Consider the following 23,656-nt stretch of genomic DNA (forward strand, 5'->3'; position numbering starts at 1 on the left):
AGTCTGTTGCACACATCATGACCCTTCACCCTTAAATATTTCATCTTGTACCTCTTAAACAGCATTTCTCCTAAATAAGCACAATTCCATTATCACACTTAAGAAAATTAACAATACTTCCTCATATTAGCTAATATTTAGTTCATGTTTGAATTTCCTCAGTTGTCCCCAATATGTCTTATATGGCTATGTTTTTTAAAACCAAGATCCAAACAAGATCCACACATTACATTTGATTGTTGTTGCCTTTTAAATTTCTTCTTCTCCTTATCCTCCCCCTACTCTTCCTTCTTTTCTCTTACATTGCCTTTTTGAAGAGACCAGGCTAGTCGTCTTGTGGAATGTCCCACATTCTGGATTTGCTGATTATCTCCTTGTAGTGTGATGTGTTTAACTTGTTCCTTTATCCTTTATAAATTTCCTGTAAATTGCAAATTAGGTCTAAAGGCTTGATTAGATTAAGATTAAACACTTTTGACAAGAACATTTAATAGATGATGCTATGTACTTCCTAGCATGTCTCATCAAGGACCACATAATGTCAAAATTGTCCTACTATTAGTGTTGCAAAATTTGATCACTTGGGTAAGGGAGTGACTATCAGATCTCTCCATTTTAAGTTATTGGTTTTTTCTTTGCGACTTGCAAATAATCTGTGTGGTGATATTTGGCACCATGATAATATCCTGTTCCCTAACAACCTTTCACTTAAAGGTTTGATGATTGATGACGCTTGCCTGAACCAATTATTTCATTTTGGGATGCAGAATGAGCGGTGATTTTCTAACTAACTCTTTCATTTCTTCTACATTTATTAGATGGAACTCTTTTAAAAAAAGAGTTTTCCCTTATCGACTATGAATGGACTACAGTTCTTCCTAAAAAGATAGGGTAAATACTTAATTCTTTCCTTTTAATTACCAATTTTCAGAGTAGGGAGTTGGTGTAAAAGTTACCTCCAATGTGGCAAGTTAGTTTTTTCTTTTTTTGATTATCACTACAGACTACTGGTTTTTCCCATCTCTTCTCATTTTCTCCTCATCCATCCCTTTTTCCTCTTGTCTCCTTTATCCATGGCGACTGCCAACTCTCTCCGCACTTACACCTGGGCTTTCCAACCAGCCCGCTAGGGGCCACTAGTTTCCTCCCTGCCCCCCCATACTGCCGCTCTATCATCGACGTCGCCCTCCGCTACCAGCTGTTGTCTCGCTGGTGCCGACGATGTCCGTGGAGCCGCTCTAGGCTGTTGGGAGGCCGTCCGCATTGCGTGGGGATAGTTCGGACGACGCGTTCGCCTCGCAGGCCCCCGGGGCGGTTAGCGCTTCCGGGGTCGGAGGGTGCGCGGGGTTGAAAGCGGGCCGCTCCGCCCCGTCCCCCTCCCAGACCAGCAGAGGCAGCAGCCGGAGCAGCCGCAGCCTGCGCCCTCTCCCGCCCGCCCGCCCTCCGCCCGCCCGCCCGCCCTCCGCCGCCCTCCACCCGCCCCGGGGTCTCTTTCCCCCTTCCTCCTCCTCCTCCTCCACCCCCCCCTTCCTCCTCCGCCCGCCCGCGGGGCCCCCCTCGCCTTCCCGCCCGCCCCTATTGTTCCGCCCCCGGCCTCCCGCCCTTCCCCTTCCCGCCCGCTCCCCTTTTCCCCTCAGTCGCCTCGCGCCTGCAGGTAAGCTTCAAAATTCTTCCTCCGCCCCCGACTGTAGCTGTTTTTCCACTCTTGCCATCTTTCGTAGCGGGCTCCGGTCCCCGTCACGAGCCCCGGCCTCGCGTAGTCCCGCGTGAGCGCCTACCCCCTCACTCCGCCTGGCCGGCCATTCACGCGAGGCCGTGGCTCCGGCGCGGCCTAGTAGGCCTCGCGCAAGGCCTCCCCCCTCCCCCCCGCCTTTTCCCGGTGGCGGCTGCGCAGGAGTCAAGGAGGGCGCGCGCGCGGAAGGGGGGGGCGGCGGTGGATTTGTTGGTTGAGGGGGGTGGGGGGAGGCGATGGCCGGCTTGCTGGCCGGGCGGGTGAGCGCGGCTCCCCGCGGGGGTCAGGCGCTGGCGCAGCCACACGAGGAGGCGCTACTAGTCCGGCCCCTCCCCCTGGATCGCAGCGCCCCCCCCCGACCGAACCGTTTATTTTTTTTCCCCTCTTTTCTGGTCGAGGGGTGGGGGGGGGCATTTTCTAAGTGGAAAATGCTTGGATGACCGAAGGGAGGGGGGCTGCGGAGTTAAAGAAAGGGTAGACGGGCTCCTAGTTACCGAGTTATTCAGGACGTTCTCTCGGGGTAAGGAATTTCGAAATTACAAAATGCCTGCCGATATAGACCCAGACTGAGCTATTTATAGGAGAGGGGGTAATGGACTGCAGGATCAACAGCTGGATTCCTGGGGTTGGGTACACTTACGTTGACCTAGTCAGGAGAGGAATATGACAGAGATTTCTTGTATGATTTGGAGTTAGAGATGCACCTTTGTGCCTTACCTCGAGAAATGGGTTCAAATAGGTTTTCAGTTTTCCTGCCCTTTCGATCTTGCATTATTGTGGTATTTGTAAAGTGCTTCCTATTACGTTTGAGTGGGGATAAGGAATTAAACTGACAAATTTTAACCATATCTTATTAAAAATCATTCTTAAGACTTTACTACCCCCCTCACCCCAAGCACTATTGTTTTTCCGTGAGTGGAAAGTGTTGCATTCTGGGATTTTGCCAGCAATTAATTATATTCTGAAAATGGGGGAATGGGGTGCTTTGGGGATGCAAAGCCCATCTTTTAAATAATCACACACTAGAGGTAGCCATGGGGCAGCTTGCCATATACAGAAAGGTCTGGCAGCCACTTACACTTTAAATATTTAGGATATTGGCTTTATGTTAGAGCAAAGTTAAAACGGTGGCTTTTTTTGTGAAGTGGGAAAACTATCTGTAGGAGAGACATCTTGGCTGTTGAGTTTTGAAGGGATGGATGCTAAAATTGTCTCTGGAGAAATTTAGCAACTTTGGAGAGATCTTTTTTAAAGCTAACTCTTTTAGATCCTTAAGGAGATATTGTAGGCAAAGGTAAATCCAAAAGCAAATTCTATTTTTGCACATGATCAATTATTCTAAAGCAAAAATGTTGAAACGTTGAAACGTCGTTTCGGAGGATAAGTTGGGGAAAGGGTCTCCTTGGTAGAAAAGGCTCATTACTGTTCTTGCTTAAAACAACTACACAATAAGTTTTTAGCATTACATTTTATTTTGGTTGTTTTCTTGGGAGGAAAATTGAAGACTTAATAGACTTGAATAAAGACTGAGAGGTAACAAAGCTTAAGACCCAGAAGCAAGGAATATTTTCAAATCTGAGGAACTATCAAATTGGGTTGGGAGAAGGGATGGGAGAAAATTCAGGGTGTACTTAACTGTATTGAGTCATTTCTGAAAGGGGACTATGGAACCCCAGCCTGCATGGAAAGCCTTTTGGATGATGCCGTTTTCAGTGAGGTTGTTGATTTAATCTTTTAAAAATTATTTGGTGTCGCCTGTCAACATTTGAAATTGTAACGGGAGGTACATCTCAATTTCTTTACCTAGCAGTTGTTACCAGTGAGAAAATTCACGTGTCCTCTCTAGCTTTCATCCTGAGCTGCTACCTAACAGAAGCAAAAGGTCTTTGCCTTCGTTGTTGTTGGTTTGAGGTTTGCCCTCATGATTTCCAGGTGTTTCTGTACCCTGTTGAAGCTTATTTTGCTGAAGGACAACTGGTGCATGTTCATCACTTCCCCTAAAACCACTGCCAATTGAAGGAATCTTCCTCATCCTGAGAGTCAGCGGAAACCCTACCATTAATGAGAGCAGCCTGGAAAGGCGCCTTTCATACTGTGTAACAGAACCTGAGCTGTTAATGGTTGCCATTAATGCAATGGTTGTCGTTAATGCTGTTGTGCTGCATGTATACAAGCCTGCCAGCGTCAAGGAAAAGAGTCAGTCAGAAAACCTTGAAATGGTGAAGATAACTTTGGGAAATATTTCTCTTACTATTTTCCTCTTATTTTGGTCTTGTTTGCATTTCAGTTTTTGGCTTTCACCCCCACCAGTGACCAAAGACTTGACCACTCAAAGTCCAGCTCCCCAGAACACTGCTCGACATGGACACCGGTGTGATTGAAGGTGGATTAAATGTCACTCTCACCATCCGGCTACTTATGCATGGAAAGGTATGCACCAGCTTGGGAAATTGGGTCATAGTAACTGCTAGGGGAGGGACCAGGAAGAGAGGGCATGCATCCTGGCGCTCATCAGATTAACACTGTGGGGTGTCTGGCTTTAGCACTGTTCTCTTGTGGTGTAGATGAGAGTAGTGGGAAAATGGACAGACTTTACTAGGAAGCTCCACTGAGCAGGAAAGGTTAACTAGAGGCTAGAGCCAAAGACTATATCTTACCTGGTTGGTAAGATTTTTCTCAGGGAGATTGCTTAGCTCATGATAAGTATAGTTCCCTTGCCCACACAGATTTGGGAAAATTTAAGGGTGTTGATATGTTTGATATTGAAAAAAAATTATATTAAACACAAAGATAGTGTTTAATGACTCCTTATCGGTATTCCTTCAGAATTCTCTGATAGCTTCGCTTACGTTATGAGCAAAGAGAAGAATAAACTTGCCCACTCCCCTTCCCAATAAATCTTAGTTTTTCCATGGCTTTGGACAATTAAAAATTCTTTCTTATGATAACGAACACTTGGAGTTTCCTCTTATTTGATGCTAGTTTTCTCCATTGCAGGAAGTTGGCAGTATCATCGGAAAGGTAAGACAGTTTCACTTCAACTTTAATTACTGTTTAGTCAGTGTGAGTTGAAATAGCAATTGGAGCTCACTCTCGACTTTTCCTCTTACAGAAAGGAGAATCGGTTAAGAAGATGCGCGAGGAGGTGAGTTATATGGTGAGGGTTAGGGGCCATACCTTGTAAAGTTAAAAACCTTGAAAACAAAAGCAAAATTTGTCAAATTTAGAGACATTTGAAGGGAGTAGGTCTAAACAGAAGCTGGTATTTTTCTGGCTTGGTTATTTGTAGTGGCAAATAGTATACTGGGACATACGGTTTTAGCAAGTCTCAATTCATTGAAAACTTAAGGCAGCTTCTCTAATCTCTGTTTGAGGACAAATGAGCAGTGTTTGAAATGATGACATTCTCTTGTGTCACGATTGTATGTTTAGGCAGCTCCCTGCCCTTATTTAGGAGAGGCTATATATTATATATGTGCTTAGATCTTTTTGTCTAATTTCTTTTGGCTCTGTTTCTTATCCAGAGTGGTGCACGTATCAACATCTCAGAAGGGAATTGTCCTGAGAGAATTATTACTTTGGCTGGACCCACTAATGCCATCTTCAAAGCCTTTGCTATGATCATTGACAAACTGGAAGAGGTTTGTTGCTCCCCCTCCCTCATTCTTCTCTTTTAAGTGCTTCTGGATAGCTTAGTGATTTTCTAAGGGCTTTTCTTTGCTCTTTTGGGATGGGGGGCAGCGTTGAGGAAGGTTGGCTCTGGGCATACATCTGTTGCCAATTTTCCTCTTTCTGCTTGAGGGAGATTGGCCCTGAGCTAATGTCTGTGCCAGTCTTTCCTCTATTTTGTATGTGGGATGCCTCCACAGCATTGCTTGATGAGTGGTGTAGGTCTCCATCTGGGATCCAAACCCACGAACCCTGGCCGCTCAAGTGGAGCATGTGAACTTAACCACTATGCCACTGGGCCAGCCCCTCTAAGGACTTTTTAAATTCAAGGACAGACTGGATCGTAAAAGCTATAAATAGGTGTTTTGCTCCCCTTCAGCATCCCTAAAATTTAACAATTTGTAGTTAAAAAGTAAATCACTTGAATCATTGAAACATAGTTTGACTACTACTAGGGATTCAGTGCAAAAAGCTTGTGTTAAAAACCAGCATCTTTTTTTATGTTTTGACCAACAGCTTTGAAGGTATTCCACCACTGTGTCGGTAAACTTTAAGTCCCACAATTCATAATTGAGTGAACTAAATTAATATGCTTTTTGTTAGGGGCTCTGCAGAACAGTAATATACTCCATAAATACAGGTATCTTCCAACCCTGGATGCAGTTAGATTTTTTAAAAAAATCAGTCTGATAACTTTGTGTCAGAGCTCTAATTGGAGGGAGGGAATGTGTTTTATAGGTTATCAGAAGCAAAATATCAGTAACAGGGTTTTTGGCAGAAGAAAGTTTTTTTTATTTAATTAACCATGCTACCTCAGCCTTCAGGCGCTGAACATCCATCACTCTAGGTCTTCAGCCTCCTCCCTGTCCTGCGGTAATGCTGCTAATCAGTGCAATTGACACTGCAGGCAGAGCAGGGCTTCTGGCTGCTGCTTGGTTGGTGGTTGGGTACTTAATGGTGCCTGAGATCTTATCCTTGCCAAGATCAGAAATGTTAACTTTGACCTGCAAGACCCTGCTAATCCAGAGTTTGTGGCTTAAAAAACATTCAGAAAATCTACTATTCATACTTTGTCATTTGAATAAACATGTCCTTGACTTTAGGGGCTTGTGTTTAAGCACTTCCTAGGTCTAGCTACTACACAGAGATTAGGCTGACAAGTGATGTTTAAACCACTTAATCTTCAGAAGGCTAAATTTAACTAGGTGAAAACCAGGAATTTTTAGATGCAGCATATCATGGGAAAGAGTATGGGCTTTGGAGCCATAGTCTTTTAATTTCAAATCTACAGCTTTTTAGATGTGATTGGGGCAAGTGCTTGGCCCCACTTTCTTTGTCTATACAATGGTGATATTACCAAGAAGTGAAAACAGTGATATATAGCAGTACACTACTTAGTCTTTTTAGCTTTCTAAAAGGACAGAATTCGTTATTTGTTTTTGGGGGGGGGGGGGCGGTTTATCTTTTCTTTCTTTTTTTTTTTTTTTTGGTGAGGAGATTGGTCCTGATTTAACATCCGTGCCAGTCTTCCTCTATTTTTTATGTGGGATGCTGCCTCAGCATGGCTTGATGAGTGGTATATAGGTCCGCGCCTGGGATCTGAACCTGCGAACCGTGGGCTACTAAAGCAGAGTGCATGAATTTAACCACTGCACCACAGGGCCAGTCCCCAGGATTGGTTACTTGAATTTCTGGTTGCATTGTTTCATCTTTCTCTTAATATTTGATTTAATTTTGATGTCAATATTGTTTTTCTTTGCTCAGTCCTCTCTAATTTCCATAACAAATAATTGCTTTTCTCCATACCAGTAACACTCTCCCCAGGATAAAGGAAAATATATTTAGAGCTAATTCTGAGAAAGTTTGTAGGTGATTTTATGTTTTTAGAAATAGTTGTTGGGGAGGTGAGCAATATTTGAACCTTTACTGATGGTGGATGATGTGTGTCCCTTATGAGGGTAAATGGTTCTTTGAAGGCGGTTATGGCTTTCCAGGGATCTGCTTAAACTTGTATATTCTGGTGTTCTGACTGATTTCATTTTGTAGGACATCAGCAGCTCTATGACCAATAGCACAGCTGCCAGTAGACCCCCAGTCACCCTGAGGCTGGTGGTCCCTGCTAGTCAGTGTGGCTCTCTCATTGGGAAAGGTGGTTGCAAGATCAAGGAAATACGAGAGGTTGGTAACTTTTGTGTTCTCTTTTGGAATGTTAATTATTCTAAATGTGACTTCTTCTGTTAGCTCTTAGTGTGGCTAGGAAAAGTTAGCGTTTGTTGAGATGAAGATTTTTAATAAATAAACAGTCCTGGAAGATAACAATTTGATTGTATTAGGAAGGAAAAGTATTGTAGAGTTGAGACATAGAGATACACACACACACACACACACATTTATATAACAATTCATGTATTTTAACAGCAGTAAGTCAGACCTTGAAAAAGTTAACCAGAATTTCTAAACATTGCGTATGACTTGTTTCCATTTTTTAAATTAATTTGGCTACTTTTCCGTGAGGGTGCATAATTATTTTTCATGTCTACAGAGATTACAATTTGATATAACAGTAGAAAATACCTAGTGGGATATGCTTATAATCCTGCTCTTTTTTAAGTTGTGCAAGTTACATTGAATTACGGAAGCTTTTAATTGTATCTAGGAGTTACTGAGTTGGTTGTTAGAATGAAATTTGTATGGCACCTAAAGAAAAGCTAGTTGGACTTCTTGGGATCCTATTGTATGTGCCTTGAGAGCAGGGAATTTGATTTTGTTCATTGATGTATTCTATTTGAACCATCCAAAGTGATGTATTCCTGGAATGATACCTAGCACACAGAATGGGCTTGATATAAATATTTATTCAATAAGAGAATGAAAGGTGGGTGATATTTGTGGGGATTTTGTTTGATGGCCCACAAAGGTATCATTAGCTGAGAGGAAACTGTCTAGAAGGACCTTTTTTCTTGAGAGCAAGTTAAATTTAGGCTGTTATTCAGGATTATTTTTGGCTTTCAGAGGCTAATTTATTTATAACTGTGATTAAACAGTCCTATCTGGAATAGAGGAAGAGTGGGAAGGGAGGATAAAAAGGGTGAGAAAGAAGATGGGATAAGTGTCTGCTGAGCTTTAGACTCTAAAATTGCTATTGGGAGGAATTGGAAGAGTATGAACTGTTTTTCTCTGATTTTTAAATTTCTTTTCACCCCAAAGAGTACAGGGGCTCAGGTCCAGGTGGCAGGGGATATGCTCCCCAACTCAACTGAGCGGGCCATCACTATTGCTGGCATTCCGCAATCCATCATTGAGTGTGTGAAACAGATCTGCGTGGTCATGTTGGAGGTAAGCCCTCAGGCTCATGCTGAGAATGGGGGGAGGGTGATTCTAGGGAGACAGACTGATCTATATTTAGTAAGACTAGAATTAGGTGAAGCTGTTAGAAGCCTCCAGTGGGGGTGGGGAAGAGGTTCCCTGAGTTCATATTTCCTTCCCCCAGCTTTGACTTTTCTTAAGTCTGAACAAAAATAGAAACTGCTAAGTGGCAGTGCTCTTTTGGTTTCTAGCAGTTCTAGCAGGGTCGTTAGGGGAAGATTCACTACTTGGGCTGAGTGGACAAAAGATGTATCTGGCTTCCTGAGAAGCTAAGTTAAATTGCCTTTAGGATTACAGCGTTTTGGCTACATGCAACTTTGACACATTCTTTAATTTCTGTGTTTTGAGGCAGGATTGTATTCGAAATGATAGTTACATAGAAAAAAATGTGTTCATAATGCTCTTTCTGAAAATGACTTATTAGGTCGTGGTATATGCTATTCAATTAAAACAAGAATAGCAAAATCAAGGAAAGTTAACCTTTTTAGAATTGTCGTATGGAGTTGGTTCCATATTGATGTGAAAGGAAAGTAGAATTTTCGAGTAGAGTTCTGAAAAAGATTGAGCCTTTGAGCTATTTATGGACAGTGTCTCTACCATCCTAGATATACCATTTGGGTACTTTAGTCCCTATTTTGGCTTTATTTCCTATTCAGGCCAAAATGTTAAGATCCTAAAAAATTACCGGCTAAAATGTACGTTTGTACACACAGGTTTTCATGTTCGTTAGATTTATTTAAAAACATGGAAATAATGCCTAAATTATTACAGGGGTATCTGCCTTGATGAGAATTAGTGTGAGTTGGGTAATCCACGGACCGTCTTACTGCTTTAAAGGCAAATAACTGCAGATGATTTGAGGTTAGATCTAGCCAGAGACAACGTTGGTAGGTGAGGGGGTGCAAATAATAACAGTTTTTAATTTAACTGACCTGTGTGAGCTTAAGCCACACAGCTGAAGCAGCTTTGAAACCTTATCTCTTTTTGTTTTTTTCCCCTCTGACTCTCTCCCAGTCCCCCCCGAAGGGCGTGACCATCCCGTACCGGCCCAAGCCGTCCAGTTCTCCAGTCATCTTTGCAGGTGGTCAGGTAAGAAAATTCTTCTTGATGGGCTAGAATGAACAAGGATTATATTTGAAATGTCAAGTTTGCCAGCAGCACACCAGGCCACTCTGCATGCTTGCTGAAACCTGTACTCTGGCCATAGTTTGACCTGCTTTTAGTTTTATTTATTTTTTGTACTGGAGAAAGCTATGAATGCGAAGCCCTCATTTAATTTTTAGCAGACAATGGGAGTTTTGTAGGCACTCGGAAGAGGTAATTTACTTGGTAATTTAAGGTGGGTTGGGTTAGAAGAAAGGGTTAAATTTCCTTGGTGTCCCTACTCTCCCTACCCCCACACCATCCACACTTTTTTTTGTGTGGGTTGTTCTTTAGAGGTCTGAGTAAAGGTTGCAAACAGTTGGACCTCTGAACGAGATTCTGGATGGTGGTCTCAAAATTGGGGGGAGGGTCCTGAACTTGAGTGTCCTACAAACTTCCCCTTCCCCCCACCTCACCTCCCCTATTCCTACCCCTTCACTCCCAAACTCCAGTGTGTTGTCCCCTAGGCTCTTAACCTCATAAACACTGGTTTGAACACACATGGCATAACTGAAATCAGCTGGGGTAAGGGTTCAGTGTGTAAGAATAGAAGGGGGGAGAGCATGTTGGGCTGTGGTGCTGACCTTTGGTGTGAGAATAAGAACACCAAAGCACTCCCTTGGCCTCTACTCCTTCACCCACGTAAACTCTTGGTCCTTGGCATGTGGTTTGTTCTGAAGTTAGATTTTTTATGACAAGAGCACTGTTCAGCACCATGGTAGTTTTATGCTTTGTTGATTACTATTTGAGGAGTAGGTAGGTCAGTTTTTAAAATATTGGGGTTTAGGTTGAAATAGTGATTTTCATTTTGGTAGCTGCCTAAGTAAGTTCATTGCTCAAAATGCCTTTTCCCACGTGGGGCTGGCCTGTTAGAAGCACAATTATCCAACTAATTACATCTTGTATTGAACTGGGGAAGCAGAAACTTGTAGTCCACCTCATTCACATTCTGTTGAGTTGGCAGAAAACTGAACAAGTTTTTGGGTACTTAGTTTGTCATGTAGTTCTGGGAGCTTTCAGAAGAAGTTAATCACATCATGATGTTACCTTGAGACAGTTAGTTTGGTACCTTCTTTTAGTACTAGCCTTGTACAAACTGGTTTGGTAAAAGGGCTCTCAGTCTGGACAGGTAGTATAAGCAAAGGCCGAGTCAGTGTAGGAAGGAGGTTTAGCTTGAGCAGTTTTCCCTTCTCCCCAGGAACTCCATGTTCCTGCTCTTCTGGATTCTTCCACTCCCATTTGGGATTTTAAAGAGTCCCATGCTGTGGGCTCTCTAATAGAGAGCAGCAATCCTCTCTATTTACAATTCTTCCTTCATTTCCCTTTCCTTCCCTCTCCTCCCCACCTCCCCCTTCTTACCTCTTTGCTTTCCTTCCCTCCCTCCCTCCCCCCCCTTTATTCAGTTGACCACCCTCTAAAAGCTTGCAGCTTCTTCCATGAGTGGCCCTGTCATGGATTATTCTCATGGGCCTTTTTAAATGGACCTGTTTATGCAATGTCCACAGATGGACCTGTGTCTTTTGTTCCTTTATGACAAAGTGGGCTCTATAGGGGTTCAATTTAATCCCACACTGACCTGAAGCTGGCATCGGCTCTGTTGCCCCTCCCCTTCATTCTTAATGAAAATAGCCCAATTGTGCAGTGTGAAATCTGCCACTAGGTAACTTTTTTTTTTAATTCACTGATTGCAGCTCGTTTCAAATTGTGTTGTGAGCTCCTTTTTAAAGGAAAAGAAAAAATTAAACAACTTTTTTGGTGTGAATTTCATGCTGGTGACAAGGTGCCGGATTGACAGCCCTGGAGACTGAAATCCTCTATTTATCCACAGGACAGGTACAGCACAGGCAGCGACAGTGCGAGCTTTCCCCACACCACCCCGTCCATGTGCCTCAACCCTGACCTGGAGGGACCACCTCTAGAGGTGAGAGGGGATGTTCAGTCTCCAAGGCTCACTCAATCCTTCCGCCTCAGCCGAGACTGCCAACACGCGGGGGGCCAGTGGCGCTGGTGATTTTTGTGCTGTGGACACCACCTGTCCACGGGGACCTGGACTGACCCCCCCCACCTCATTTCACACAGGCCGCGTAGCCCACCAGATGGTAACAGCAACTTTTTTTTTTTTTTTTTTTTTTTTGGTTCAACCCCTCTTCCCTGTCTCCCACTCCTCCTACCCCATTTTCACCTTCCCACCCCAACCTGGGAGCACATTTGGGGTACTGGCCACTGTGATGTGAGAAGCTTCACATCCTGTTAACCAGCCACTCCTTCCTTCCCTCTCTTCCTGTTCCTCCTTGTCCCCCACCCCATTGCCCTGAAGACCCAGCTCCCTTTTTGGGAGGTTATGGTGTGGGGGGAGGAGGGCGTAGTGGGAGCTGCAAGTGCCTTTTATGGAGGGGAGGTGGGAGTAGGCAGGACTTAGAACACAGTGATTTGTTTATATATTTTTTTGCGTTCCTGTGGTCGGCTTCCTAGTGTTAGGGACTCAGCCAGTTTCCAGTGCACTTAAGATCTTTATAGGGAGATGTAGAGAAAAATAAGATAGGGAAAGGGAAGTGTTTCAAAAACATGCCATGGAGGTTTTTAAAGATAGAAATCATTCACGTCACCGTGACTGGTAGAAGGGTTGGGGTGGTTGAGGGAAGAGACTGTTTTCCTCCTAGACTATTTTGTACATAAGGAGAAAGAAGGGGGCTTAGTCAGTCAAGGCATTGCTTAGTCACACTTCCCACATTTTCATTAAGAAACAGATGGATATTTTACCTTTGATTACAGGGAACATGGCTCCCTTTATAAGCTTACCGGAATAAGTCATCATATTTAGGGTTCAAAGAAGGCCAACTCGGGTCTGACTGTATTTGTGAAATACCATTTACTGCCTCAATCCCTGGCCTCTCCATTCTCTAGTTCAACTCTGGCTTCCTGGCTAGTTGAAATGTCTTTTTCCCCCCCACTGGGTGGCTGTCCGTGATTGGTTTTTAATAGGAACTGTTTTCCTCCTTTTGTAGGCCTATACCATTCAAGGACAGTATGCCATTCCACAGCCAGATGTAAGTTTTGTTTTCACTTCTTGTTTTGAAAAGCTCCCTCTCACATCCAAAATTGTCTCACTCTTTTCTTCCACATAGGCAGAAGTGAGTTGGGTCTTAAACATTTACAGTATTAGGTGGTTTTCCTCACAAGGCAAACCCCATGTTTCAGCCCTGAAATAATCTTTGATCAGGGCACAGTAGCACCTTGTTTGCCTTTTGTCATTTAATACCTGGAAATTATAATCTGGCAGATTATTAGATTCTGCTTACCCCTGTGTTCCAGATCACTGTGTGTAAGAGAGAACTCTTCCATGGTATACTGTCATTTGTTATCCCAGGGCACAGTTTAAATTGACGGTGCGCTGTGCATCTCTGCATGAGTAATTTCCATGGGGGGAGTGGGAGGTTGGGTTTGCCCCTGGGTACTCTCTGAGGTGACAATTGGAAAAACATCTGGAGGGGTGGGAAAGGGGCTGATTTACACAGGGAGGGATAGGAACCTCAATATTTGGGGATTCAGCTCATTAAAATCTTCCTTGCCACTAAAAACTCCTATTTAAAAGTGCTGGTATTCAGACTTTGTTAAGGGCATTTCTTTTTGCACTTTTCCTCTATCCTTACTAACCCTTTTCAGGTGCTGAGCATTAGACTTGGGAAGTTGAGTTTGGCTCTTGGTTAGTGGTAGGCCCAGCCCCAGGAGGGGAAGTAGACTTGAAGAGGGATTGTTTTTCAGCAGCCAGGACAGTTTATATAGATGAAGAAAAATAACTGGAGAAGTCAGTGGTCGCGGGGAGGGGCTAAACCCAGTTTGGTTTTGTCTTAATTTCTCTCCTCCTTGCAGTCTCCCTGCCCCCTTATCTCCTTCCCTTCTCCCAGTACTGACAGAACCCTGCATGGTGTGTTTTCCCTAGCACCACTGCACAGTTTGTTTACCTAGCCTGTCTGTGCTTGTCCCTGGGGCAACTGTTGCAATGGCTGCAAACACCTTCGTTAAATAGCCCACACGGGGATGGTTGTCGGGCAGGTGCTGCTGCTTTTCTGTTCACACACCCAAAATGCATTCATTCTCTTGTACTGATACCCTTTATATTTCTAACCCTTACCATCATATTCTCCCCAACCCCAGGATTGTGGTATAAGCCCTATCCTTACCCTCTGTTGTAGTTTGAGTAGTCGAGTCAACTTTGGGGATCAGGAGCTCTGCGTTTTCACATTTGAGTGTACTGAGCCCTGGCTCTCTTACTCTTCTAATGCCAGTCTCTCCTGTTTCCTCCCTGTAGTTGACCAAGCTCCACCAGTTGGCAATGCAACAGTCTCATTTTCCCATGACGCATGGCAACACCGGATTCAGTGGTATGGATACCTCAGTGTTTATTTCTGTAAGGTGTAGTGCAAGACAGAGGCCAGCCCCAAGGTCTCAGTTTGACATCTGTTTAAAACAAACTTCGTTACCCAGCAGCCTGCTGGTTTAAACTTGCCTGTCTTCTATGGCTAAAGCGAAGGAGGTAATGTGTTTATTAACTTGGTTTTCATTTGGGGTGAGTTATTCTAAAAGAAAAAAAGGCCCTGGAAGGTTGTGGGGTGAGGTCTGGGGATGCTTATCAGGCAAAGGGTAGACTGATATTTCTTCTAACCCATCCTCACTGCTGCCTCTTTGATCTGATTGGCACCCCCTTTCTCTCCACCAGCTAATTCACAGACCTGGGTAGAGACAATCCATTTGTGCCAAATTGTGTAGTGTTTTTTGTTTTGTTTTTATTTTGTTTTGTTTTTTGGGCTTTTTTTTCTATATAAGGAATAACTTGTCCGATAGGGTTAGGATGAGACCACCAAACTCATTTTCACTTGTATCTTAACAGGCATTGAATCCAGCTCTCCAGAGGTGAAAGGCTATTGGGGTAATGATTAAAAAAAAAAATCTGTAGTATTCTACTGTTATATTAATAAACTGGTGGGAGTCTTGTTTCCCTGCCCATGACATACCAGCAACATGCACATGGCAGAAGGGAGCTGAGAGAGCAAAGGGGTGGGCCTGGTGCCCCTGAGGGTCCCTTGATGGATCTGGCCAACCCCCTTCTAAAAATGTTGAGGTTTAGCAGCCACAGCTGAGAGCAGGACTAGCTTTGAGAGTTAGCCAGCTGGCCTTGTCCAGTCCAAGTGCATTATAGAAGGTTATGGGTGTTTGTTGATTGGGTTTTTTTTTTCTTTTTCTTTGGAAAACAAAAATCAGAACAAATTATTGAGCAATTGAGCAAAAGACAGGGAGTAAATGTGGAGAAATGGACTTCCTCACCTGACTACCATTTCAGTTTCTCTGACCTTCATGTGTAGGTTAGGGTCGGGGGGGTGTTAATCTGATACAGGTATATTTAAAGCAACTGCATGTGTGCCAAAAATCCTTGCTACCCAATAACAGGCATGATATTGGCACTGGTGCTAGTGAGCATCACGTGAGATAAAATTGGAATACAACGGCAGGAAATCCTAAGCAGAAAAGAGAAGTGCAGAAGGACTTGGTTAGATTTTGGTCCTGTTTGAGGATACCACACTGCCTTGCCCCTTGCTTCCATCCCCTTACACCTTAATAGACTGGGCTTTGCAGGAAATGGCATGAAATCAGCTCTTCTGAGTGTACAGAGGAACCTTTCCAGCATTATTTCTGCACCCCTCTTCCCCTCTTTCCGCCTTGGAGGCTTCTAAGTTAGTGATGAATCCCAACAGCCAATGCTGGGTTTCCAGTTTGTTTCCTTCTGTTAGGTTAATGTGCGAATCAGTGGGGTTTGTATGCTGTGCATTGAACTTTCTTGCTCTCTTCTGTCTTTTAGCAGGTTTGGATGCATCTGCTCAGACTACTTCTCATGAACTCACCATTCCAAATGATGTAAGTATAGTTATAGTTGGGGTGCATGGGGTGAAAAATGAGAGAATTGGTTTAAAGAATAGAAGTCTTTTCGGCATGCCATGCCACCCTAAGGCCTAGGGAAAGGAAATGGGGGTTTTAGATACCAAAGTTTTAAAAGTATGTAGAATCTTGAATAAAAACTGATGGAGAAAATTGGTAAAACTATTGTGTTGTGATATCATAAGGCAGAAAGAACCTTTTTGTCTCATAGAAATTCCCATTTGCCTTTGCTTGTAGCATCTGAAGACGTATCCTTAAAACAGTGGTCCTTGGATGTTTTATCTATGCTGTCCAATATAGTAGTCACTAATCACATGTGGCTGTTTAAATTGAAAATAGTAAAATAAATTCAGTTTCTCATTCTTACTAGTCACACTTTGTGTTCAGTAATCACACATTATCTACAATATTGGACAGTGCAAATGTAGACCAATTTTTTTTACTTTTTTCCAAAGGAAAAACATTAGGAATTTAACCAGAGTTCTTGTCATCATGGTAATGTGGTAACCTTGGCAGGATGAGTTTTAACATCTTTGTTGCCCCAAACTGAGGATACTTTTACCACTAGTTGTGATAAAGTGTTGATCATCATCTTTGTTCTACTTTATTTTGTCTTTGGAATAAGTCCTCTGAGGAAGTGAGTTAATGCTTCTAGGAGTTGGCTCGGACCTTTAGTGGTCAGGCAGAATAGGGTACGAGTTGAGAAGTCAAGTTTTTTGATCAGGAGTAGAGTGTAGGATGCAGATGTTAATTGTTTCCATTGCCATGTTTGTGGGCCCAGGCTATAGAAGGCTGGAGGGTTGGGGTGGAATTCTTGGACCTAGCCATGCAACTCTTAATTTGGTATGCCTTGTTTTTCTCCCTTAAGTTGATTGGCTGCATAATCGGGCGTCAGGGCGCCAAAATCAATGAGATCCGTCAGATGTCTGGGGCGCAGATCAAAATTGCGAACCCAGTGGAAGGATCTACTGATAGGCAGGTTACCATCACTGGATCTGCTGCCAGCATTAGCCTGGCTCAATATCTAATCAATGTCAGGTAAGGGTTCCCTATCTTTTGTCTTATTGATGCCAACACAAGTAATGTGTGTGTTGGGGAAAAGCTACGATGTGTTATTAAATGTGGGATTATTGGGGTGGGAATGGGGATGGGTGGAGATGGCAAAAGAATTTTAAGTCTAGCCCTACTTCCATCCTTAGTGTAGCAGAAAAAGTAACCAGATTGTAACGTTTTGCGTGGGGGAGGGAGTGGGGGAAGAGAATGCTTGTATTTGACTTTTGATGGTTTGGGGAGTGGAAAGGATAGAGCCTGTCTTTACTAGTAGGAAAGTGCTGTGGCTAGAGGGCCCATACTGACTTAGAACCAAATGTGGGTCTCTTGCTGTACATGTCGTATAGGCCAATATTCTTTCACTGATTGGGTTTAGGCTCCAAAGCATCCTTAATTTAAATAAGGATAATGAAGTAATGTGACAGGACGGTTTCTTGGAGACATTCATTACTATTTATTCTGGGAACATCCATTTTTCTCAAATCGCAAACATATTGCATTGTTAGAGCTTGCGGGGAAAGGGGAGGCACAGGTATTGGACTGTTTGAGAAATGCCTAGTGTTTTCTTTCTTTTCCCCCCACCATCTCATCCCTTAATGACTTTCTGAGGTTTTGTTTTCCTTATCCAAACCTAGCTAACGTTATACATACATGATTGTAGTAGACTATTCACAGTCCACTGGGCATCCTGCAAGGCATTTCTATTTCTTGCTTTCTCAGCGTATGTGCTTAAGTCACATTCTTAATTGCTTACTAACATTGTAATCCAGTGTTAGCGGCTCATTTCCCCAAGGGGATCAGTTATCCTTTTTATGTAGACATTTTTCTAGTTGTCATTTACCTCTATCATGACTATTTGGTCTCTGTTGTGCATAAAAGTTGTATGACTTCCTGAATCTTGTGCAAGAGAAAGGAACTCATAAGTTTGAAGTCTGTGTTGATGTCATGCTTATACTGGCTCTATTTATTCCATGGTCTTTTATCCCCTGGTTAAGAATTTATCAATTCCCCAGTAGTGGTTCTGACTTTTGCCTTAAGTCTTTTCATGCCTTGAGGTATTTACTAGGTTTTATATAGAAAAGATTTTCCTGTGTCCAGATCTGCTTTCTTCAGCTGCCAAACACATCAGATTCTTAATGTTCAGAGTGAAATGGTAGTAAGCTTTGCACAGAGGCTATTTGCCAGAGATTTGTCTTCTTGATTCTGATTGGGGTGTGGGGACGAGGGGTGTTAAAAGTGGTGAGAATCAGGTTCTTGGAATCTGGAAACTTTTTTCTGCTTGGGTAGGCTTTCCTGAATATTGTTAGCGTTTAAATATAATCTGGTTCCCTGATCCCTGTATTAGGTAGATGGCTACACAGTAAGAAAGCAGAACTTCTCCACCTTAGTTTTCTGATTTAATTTAATCACTCTTTAGGGGGATCATCTTTATTGAACAGCCAGCTATTCAGGATCATGCTATTTAATGAAACTGTCCAAGCTATGGATTTGGGTCAAAACTTTTTAAAGCTTCATTTAACACCAAAGCAAGGGCTGTGCATGCACAGAGCTTACTCTTCACTTTCTCATCTTGGCCCAGTTTGAATGCAAAAAGCAAACTGGTTTTTTTATTAATACTAGACAAGAAAGCTTTCTCTGCTTCAGTAACGAATTTCAGAGCATTTCTGCTCTATCTGTTCTGGCAATCTGAGTCCTTTTTTTTTTATCCTCTCTTTGTGATTTGCAGCCGTCCCTGGACTTAGGTAAATAAAGCGGAGTCTTAAGAGGAGCCTTCCTGCCCTTGAAGAGTTAAGCTTGTGGAGTAGGTTGTCCAGACAGACTTGAGCAAATACCTGCAGTTCCGGATTGGACGCTTGCAAGCATTTGGGAGCTGTGGGTCATTACTGTTACTGGGAGCTTATTTTAGGAGTGGAAGTGGTATTTTTACTATTTAAACACGAATTTTTTGGCAGTGCTTGAGTTGTTCTCTTCCAGTTCTGTAAGATCTATGTTAGAAGTATGGTCCGTCAAAAACAAAGAGCTTTTTCCAACCCTACCACCATCCCTCACCAGAAATCCAGCTTCCCTGGTTCTTATCTATACTTCTGTTCTCAGCATTTTTCTTTGAAAATGTTACATTCTGTGCAGTTTGAAATTAGTCAGTGACCTACTTTGGTCTCTTGCCCCTTTTCATCCTGGCGTATAGGTTAGTTTGCTGTGGATGGAAGCAAACTTTAATATTAATTACAGGAAAAACACAATTTAAAAAATTCTGTGGATTAGCTTTCCGAAGCTTCTCAAGTGATTGGTGGGTGAAACATTTGTTCCTTGTTTGCAAATTGATGAGTACTCAGGTTTTCTACTTGAAATCATTCCTTTCTGACTTCTGGGTTGGAGCAGTGTGTCAAATACTGGGAAGTGTGTGCTCTGTGTGATTTCTTTTCTCAGTCTGTCAGTTTTTTCTTCATGGTAGCAGTTTTAAATAGCATTGTGGAATGGAATTTGGCAAAGTATACATTTTTAGAGGGTGGGACACAGACTAAAAGACAGCTTGTCACAAGTTGGTATTAGATCTTCCTAATTGGCAGCCAGAGGCAGTTACTGATAACTGAAGCGGTTTTTGTCCTGTACTTTTTCCCTTTTGTGGTCTTCCCTTCCACCCACCCTTTTTTTTGTTCCTTTTTTCCTCTGTTACAGTTTAGAAAACGCTAAACCCTCCTCCCAGGCAGCCTCCGTCACGATCCCTGATCACCTCAGCATCAACCTCTCTCAACCCTCCACCCCTTCTTCTTCTTCTTCCTCCTCCACCACCACCCCCTCGCTCGCCACAGCGGGGACCTCCGACGCACCCTCCAGCCTCCCCAACCCTCTTCCGACCGCCCCTTGTGTCTCCAGTCTGCTTGGCATGAAACCCATCCCTCTCCTGGCTCTAAATGTTGTGTCTGCTGCTAAGGGTACCGGGGCTTCAGCTGCCACCACCACCACCTCTGCTGTGCCATGTGTAACTAACAAACTGAAAACCGAGAAACAGAGATTCTCCCCCTACTGATTGGGTATCTTGAGGCACCCCCTCAAGTATTTCTTGGTTCGTTTTGTTTTCCTTTGTTAACATTGATGAGAACCCAACAATTGTGAGCTTTGTGACCGTTTCGTTTTTACTATTTTGGGGGATGACAGGGTGGGGGTGGGGACAATGGTAACGATGTTTAGGTTTAGGCCATTTCAGCTGAGTGCCTGCTGTTTCAGAGTCTGACTTGTTGAATTCTTTATCTAGAGCCGCAGTTCTTGCTCTTCTTTCTCATTCTGTTACTTTTTTGTAGCTTTATTCTGCCTTGCAATATAACAATGTGTTAGGCTCTGTGTTAATGAATAAAAAGCTTCTCCGTTAACCCTTTTTTTTAAAATTATTTAATGGTTAAGTTATCAGCAGGCCTTATTGGCCAGATTTGTGTTTCTAGCTGTAATAAAGTTGCCACAGTAAGAACCTTAGTTGACCGTGTGCTGTGAAGGGTGAAGGGATGGGGGAGTGTGTGACCTGTGGCTATTCAACTAGGGAGTCCATCAAACTGACATGGGCCATTTCGTATCCCTGGTTAATTTTGTGGTCCTCCTCTGCCATAATTCCCCACAAAGGGAGATGGGCCTGTGACAGATAAATCCTGAAGTTCTTCCAAAATTGGCAAGAAGCTTCTTTAGGGAAGAACAGTTTGTCTGACTTCTCAGATCCCGTACCTTGCCAACAGTAGCAGGTAACAAGGGTGTCTGTCCCAGGCTTGTTTCCTCTGGTGAGGGGATCTTTCACAGATCATACATACGAAGAAGTTATTTCTTTACCCAGAATGGGGAGACAAGTTGGGAAAAGTCTAATAAAGTTCGCCAGCTTCTGTCTGCATTCCTCTGAACTAGCATTACACTTCTTCCTGTGACATTGGGTATAGATCTTGAATAACCAACCTGTGACATGGCCCAAAGTTTGACAGGATTCTGTGCGGTCATCCTAAACCAACCCTGATTACCCAACGAAGTCCCTTTACCCTTCTATTTCCTGCCTACCCGCTGTTTCCCCAGCAACCCTGTCATGAGTAGAGAATTCAAGACGTAGATTTGGAAGGAACTTTTAAGATCAACTGTAACTTAGGGATTCACTCATTTATCAAATTGAAAAAGAGGCCCTAGGAGAATTTAAGTTAGAATTTCACGTGAGTGACTAGTCAGCACTAACAATTATACTGTACTTTGACTCACGTGTATTTAACCTCCCCAAAGGCTTATTCTTTTTCTTAGCCCAAGACCACAGTTCTCTCTCCATGAAAGAGTAGAAATGCTCTGAGTGTAATGGCGGGAGGCCTCGAGAGTCTTCTGCTCAGTCTGGCTGCATATTGCCAGGGTAATGAAAGTACTGTGCTCTTCCTGGGGCATTAGAGAACCAGTGTAGAGGTTTTTTTCCCCAATGACCTTCTCCCACATCCCTTTTGGTTTACAGTGTTGAGAAACACTAGTTGTTGATGAATATTGCAGTATACCTCATTGTGTTGTGGGCCCTCAAACCCAGATTGGGCCTGTGAATTAGTGTTCTATGTCCCAAGTCTGCATGAAGAGCTAGGGGAGCAGACTTGATTTCATTGTCCACATAGGGTGTTCTCATTAGTTGTTCCTTTATCATGTGGTCCAGCTTCCCCTTAGGACTTAATCTTGCTGGTACCATCCCCCCAGAGACTTGGTTTTTATTTTATCCAGTTTTTGTTTAGAAGGCCTGTTTTCCTAATGAGTGCTTCCTAAAGAAGGTTTGCTGGGAGGAAATCCAGGTGTTTAAGGGGCTGACTACCACCACCGCCTCCGGAAGTACTTGGTGTTAAGTTTTTTTTAAAAGCTTACAGTTCCCCCATGTGGTCCTTCTGTCCTAGAATCCTTAACATCATGTTTCTGGTTGGGTTTTCCTTTGCTTCCTCTATACCCCACGCCCCCTCGGCCCCTGCTCAAGTTGTATGTAAATTCTGAACAGTTGCTTTTGGTGCTAGTGTGTCACCACCTTCTTGCATGAACTTAATTTTTTAAAAAAGATGCTGTATCTAAGCTTTCCAGCAGCTCTTTTCTTGAACTATCAGATCCCACTGGCTCCTTGATTCAGGGCCTGTTGCTTACGTGGCACTTGATCACCCCATTTTGAGATTGGCAAGATTCTAAGCCCTTTAAGAACTAACTTCCCTATGCCGAGGTGGGAATACCATTTATGTCTTAAAATTGAATATAGTCAACTGTTGAAGGACCTATTTCCTGACCTTTGGGGGTATTTCCCCCTTCTGGCCAGCTTTTTTGGCTTTGTATTGTTGTGGAAGAGGTACAGATGGGGAAGTATCATTTATGCTGTCTTGACTAGATAACCACAAATAGGTTATGCTAGTCAATTTAAAATCTTTATGAAATAAATTTATGAACTGAAACTGAGTCTTACACATTTAGTTTATTCAAAACAGAAGTTAAGTCTTGCTACCTAATGCCAGTGAAGCAGACTGAGTGCCTACATACCTTTCCTTCAGAGCCCAAAGTTGGATTCCAGGACCTCAGGTGATCTATTTGAAACAGAAAGGGGAGGGTAGCCAGGTATGTTTGGATGGAGAGTTTGCCTTAATAGGAGACCACAGATTGAAGAGCTACTCAAGTGAGCTAGGGAGTTGTTGAAACAAATTATTTTGGATTCCACTTTTTTAAGTCCTGAAAACTAGGCCTAAAAACTATAGGTTGAGTATGATTCTTGACCCATATTTATTAATAGCTTCTCCCTTTTTAACATCCCTCAGCATTTAAAACTGTATTCTCTCTTAACATAATAGCCTTCACATTGATAGAGAAACCCAGGACTGTTCTAAGGTTGTGTGTTTTTGGGCCGTCTCAGTATTAGCATCACGAGGCTACTTTCAGATAAATGTTTCCTTAACTCCTGTTCTATCAGTAGCTTGGGAGGAGTTAAAATAACCTTGGCAGTAAAGAAACATTGCTTCTGGGTATTGTGACCCTCAAAGAGGAGGCTTTAGTGTGTGGCATATTTTCAGAAAGTTTTTAACGTCTCCCACAAAGATTCCTAAGAGTACAGTTTGAAGGACACCCACAGTTGGTAGCATGCTCTTCAGTTTACCTTGGTCATGTGTCTCAGGAAGCTTGGGTTGCAGGATCTGGGTACTGCTTAACCCAGAAATCTTCATGTATCTCCCTGGATACTGCAACACATTTACATTTACCTTTCCACAACCAGGCTGAAAGGTTTGGAGGTGAGGTGCAGCGGGCCGCTCAGAAAACTAACTTGGAGTTCTTGTTTATTTTTGTGTTACAGGCTTTCCTCGGAGACGGGTGGCATGGGGAGCAGCTAGAACAATGCAGATTCATCCATTATCCCTTTCTGCTGTTCACCACCACCCATGATCCATCTGTGTAGTTTCTGAACAGTCAGCGATTCCAGGTTTTAAATAGTTTGTAAATTTTCAGTTTCTACACACTTTATCATCCACTCGTGATTTTTTAATTAAAGCGTTTTAATTCCTTTCTCTGTTCAGCTGTTAATGCTGAGATCCATATTTAGTTTTATAAGCTTCTCCCTGTTTTTTTTTTTTTTTTTTTTTTGGCTCATGAAATTTTTTTTTCTGTTTGTCATGGAAATGTAAGAGTGGAATATTAATACATTTCAGTTTAGTTCTGTAATGTCAGGAATTTTTCAAAAAAATTAAAAGATGGACTGGAGCTTTTTCTTTGTGAATAGAAACTGGATGCCACAGTGATTCATGTGGGTTTTAT

The 23,656-nt window shown here is 42.9% G+C and overlaps 1 protein-coding gene across 50 annotated transcripts; it reads left to right on the forward strand.

The window, feature by feature from the left end:
* Positions 1–1,160: 1,160 nt before the first annotated feature.
* On the forward strand, positions 1,161–23,640 carry PCBP2 (poly(rC) binding protein 2). 50 transcript variants are annotated; one of them, XM_008527377.2, is made up of 15 exons: positions 1,201–1,654; positions 4,020–4,162; positions 4,730–4,753; positions 4,845–4,877; positions 5,257–5,373; positions 7,448–7,579; positions 8,609–8,737; positions 9,782–9,856; positions 11,739–11,831; positions 12,916–12,957; positions 14,220–14,292; positions 14,799–14,837; positions 15,765–15,820; positions 16,710–16,879; positions 23,199–23,640. In XM_008527377.2, the coding sequence occupies exons 2-15, from the start codon at positions 4,094–4,096 to the stop codon at positions 23,233–23,235; spliced, it is 1,089 nt and encodes a 362-aa protein (XP_008525599.1). In that variant the 5' UTR covers positions 1,201–1,654; positions 4,020–4,093; the 3' UTR covers positions 23,236–23,640. The 50 variants fall into 50 exon arrangements, with proteins under 50 accessions (XP_070477603.1, XP_008525665.1, XP_008525599.1 ...); XM_008527386.2 differs by having other exon boundaries at positions 1,228–1,654; positions 15,768–15,820; XM_008527227.2 differs by lacking the exon at positions 23,199–23,640 and adding an exon at positions 19,568–20,359 and having other exon boundaries at positions 1,249–1,654.
* Positions 23,641–23,656: the final 16 nt, after the last annotated feature.

Source organism: Equus przewalskii, chromosome 5 (assembly GCF_037783145.1).
Source record: "Equus przewalskii isolate Varuska chromosome 5, EquPr2, whole genome shotgun sequence".
Taxonomy (NCBI): Eukaryota; Metazoa; Chordata; class Mammalia; order Perissodactyla; family Equidae; genus Equus; species Equus przewalskii.

What these genes read in the sequence shown, in the direction of transcription:
- PCBP2 (XM_070621478.1), top strand. Translation starts at nt 4,094, where the DNA reads ATGGACACCGGTGTGATTGAAGGTGGATTAAATGTCACTCTCACCATC. An exon ending in TCATTGACAAACTGGAAGAG is followed by an intron (nt 5,374 to 7,447) that starts GTTTGTTGCTCC and finishes TTCATTTTGTAG; the next exon opens with GACATCAGCAGCTCTATGAC. An exon ending in AGAGGTGAAAGGCTATTGGG is followed by an intron (nt 14,838 to 15,764) that starts GTAATGATTAAA and finishes TCTGTCTTTTAG; the next exon opens with CAGGTTTGGATGCATCTGCT.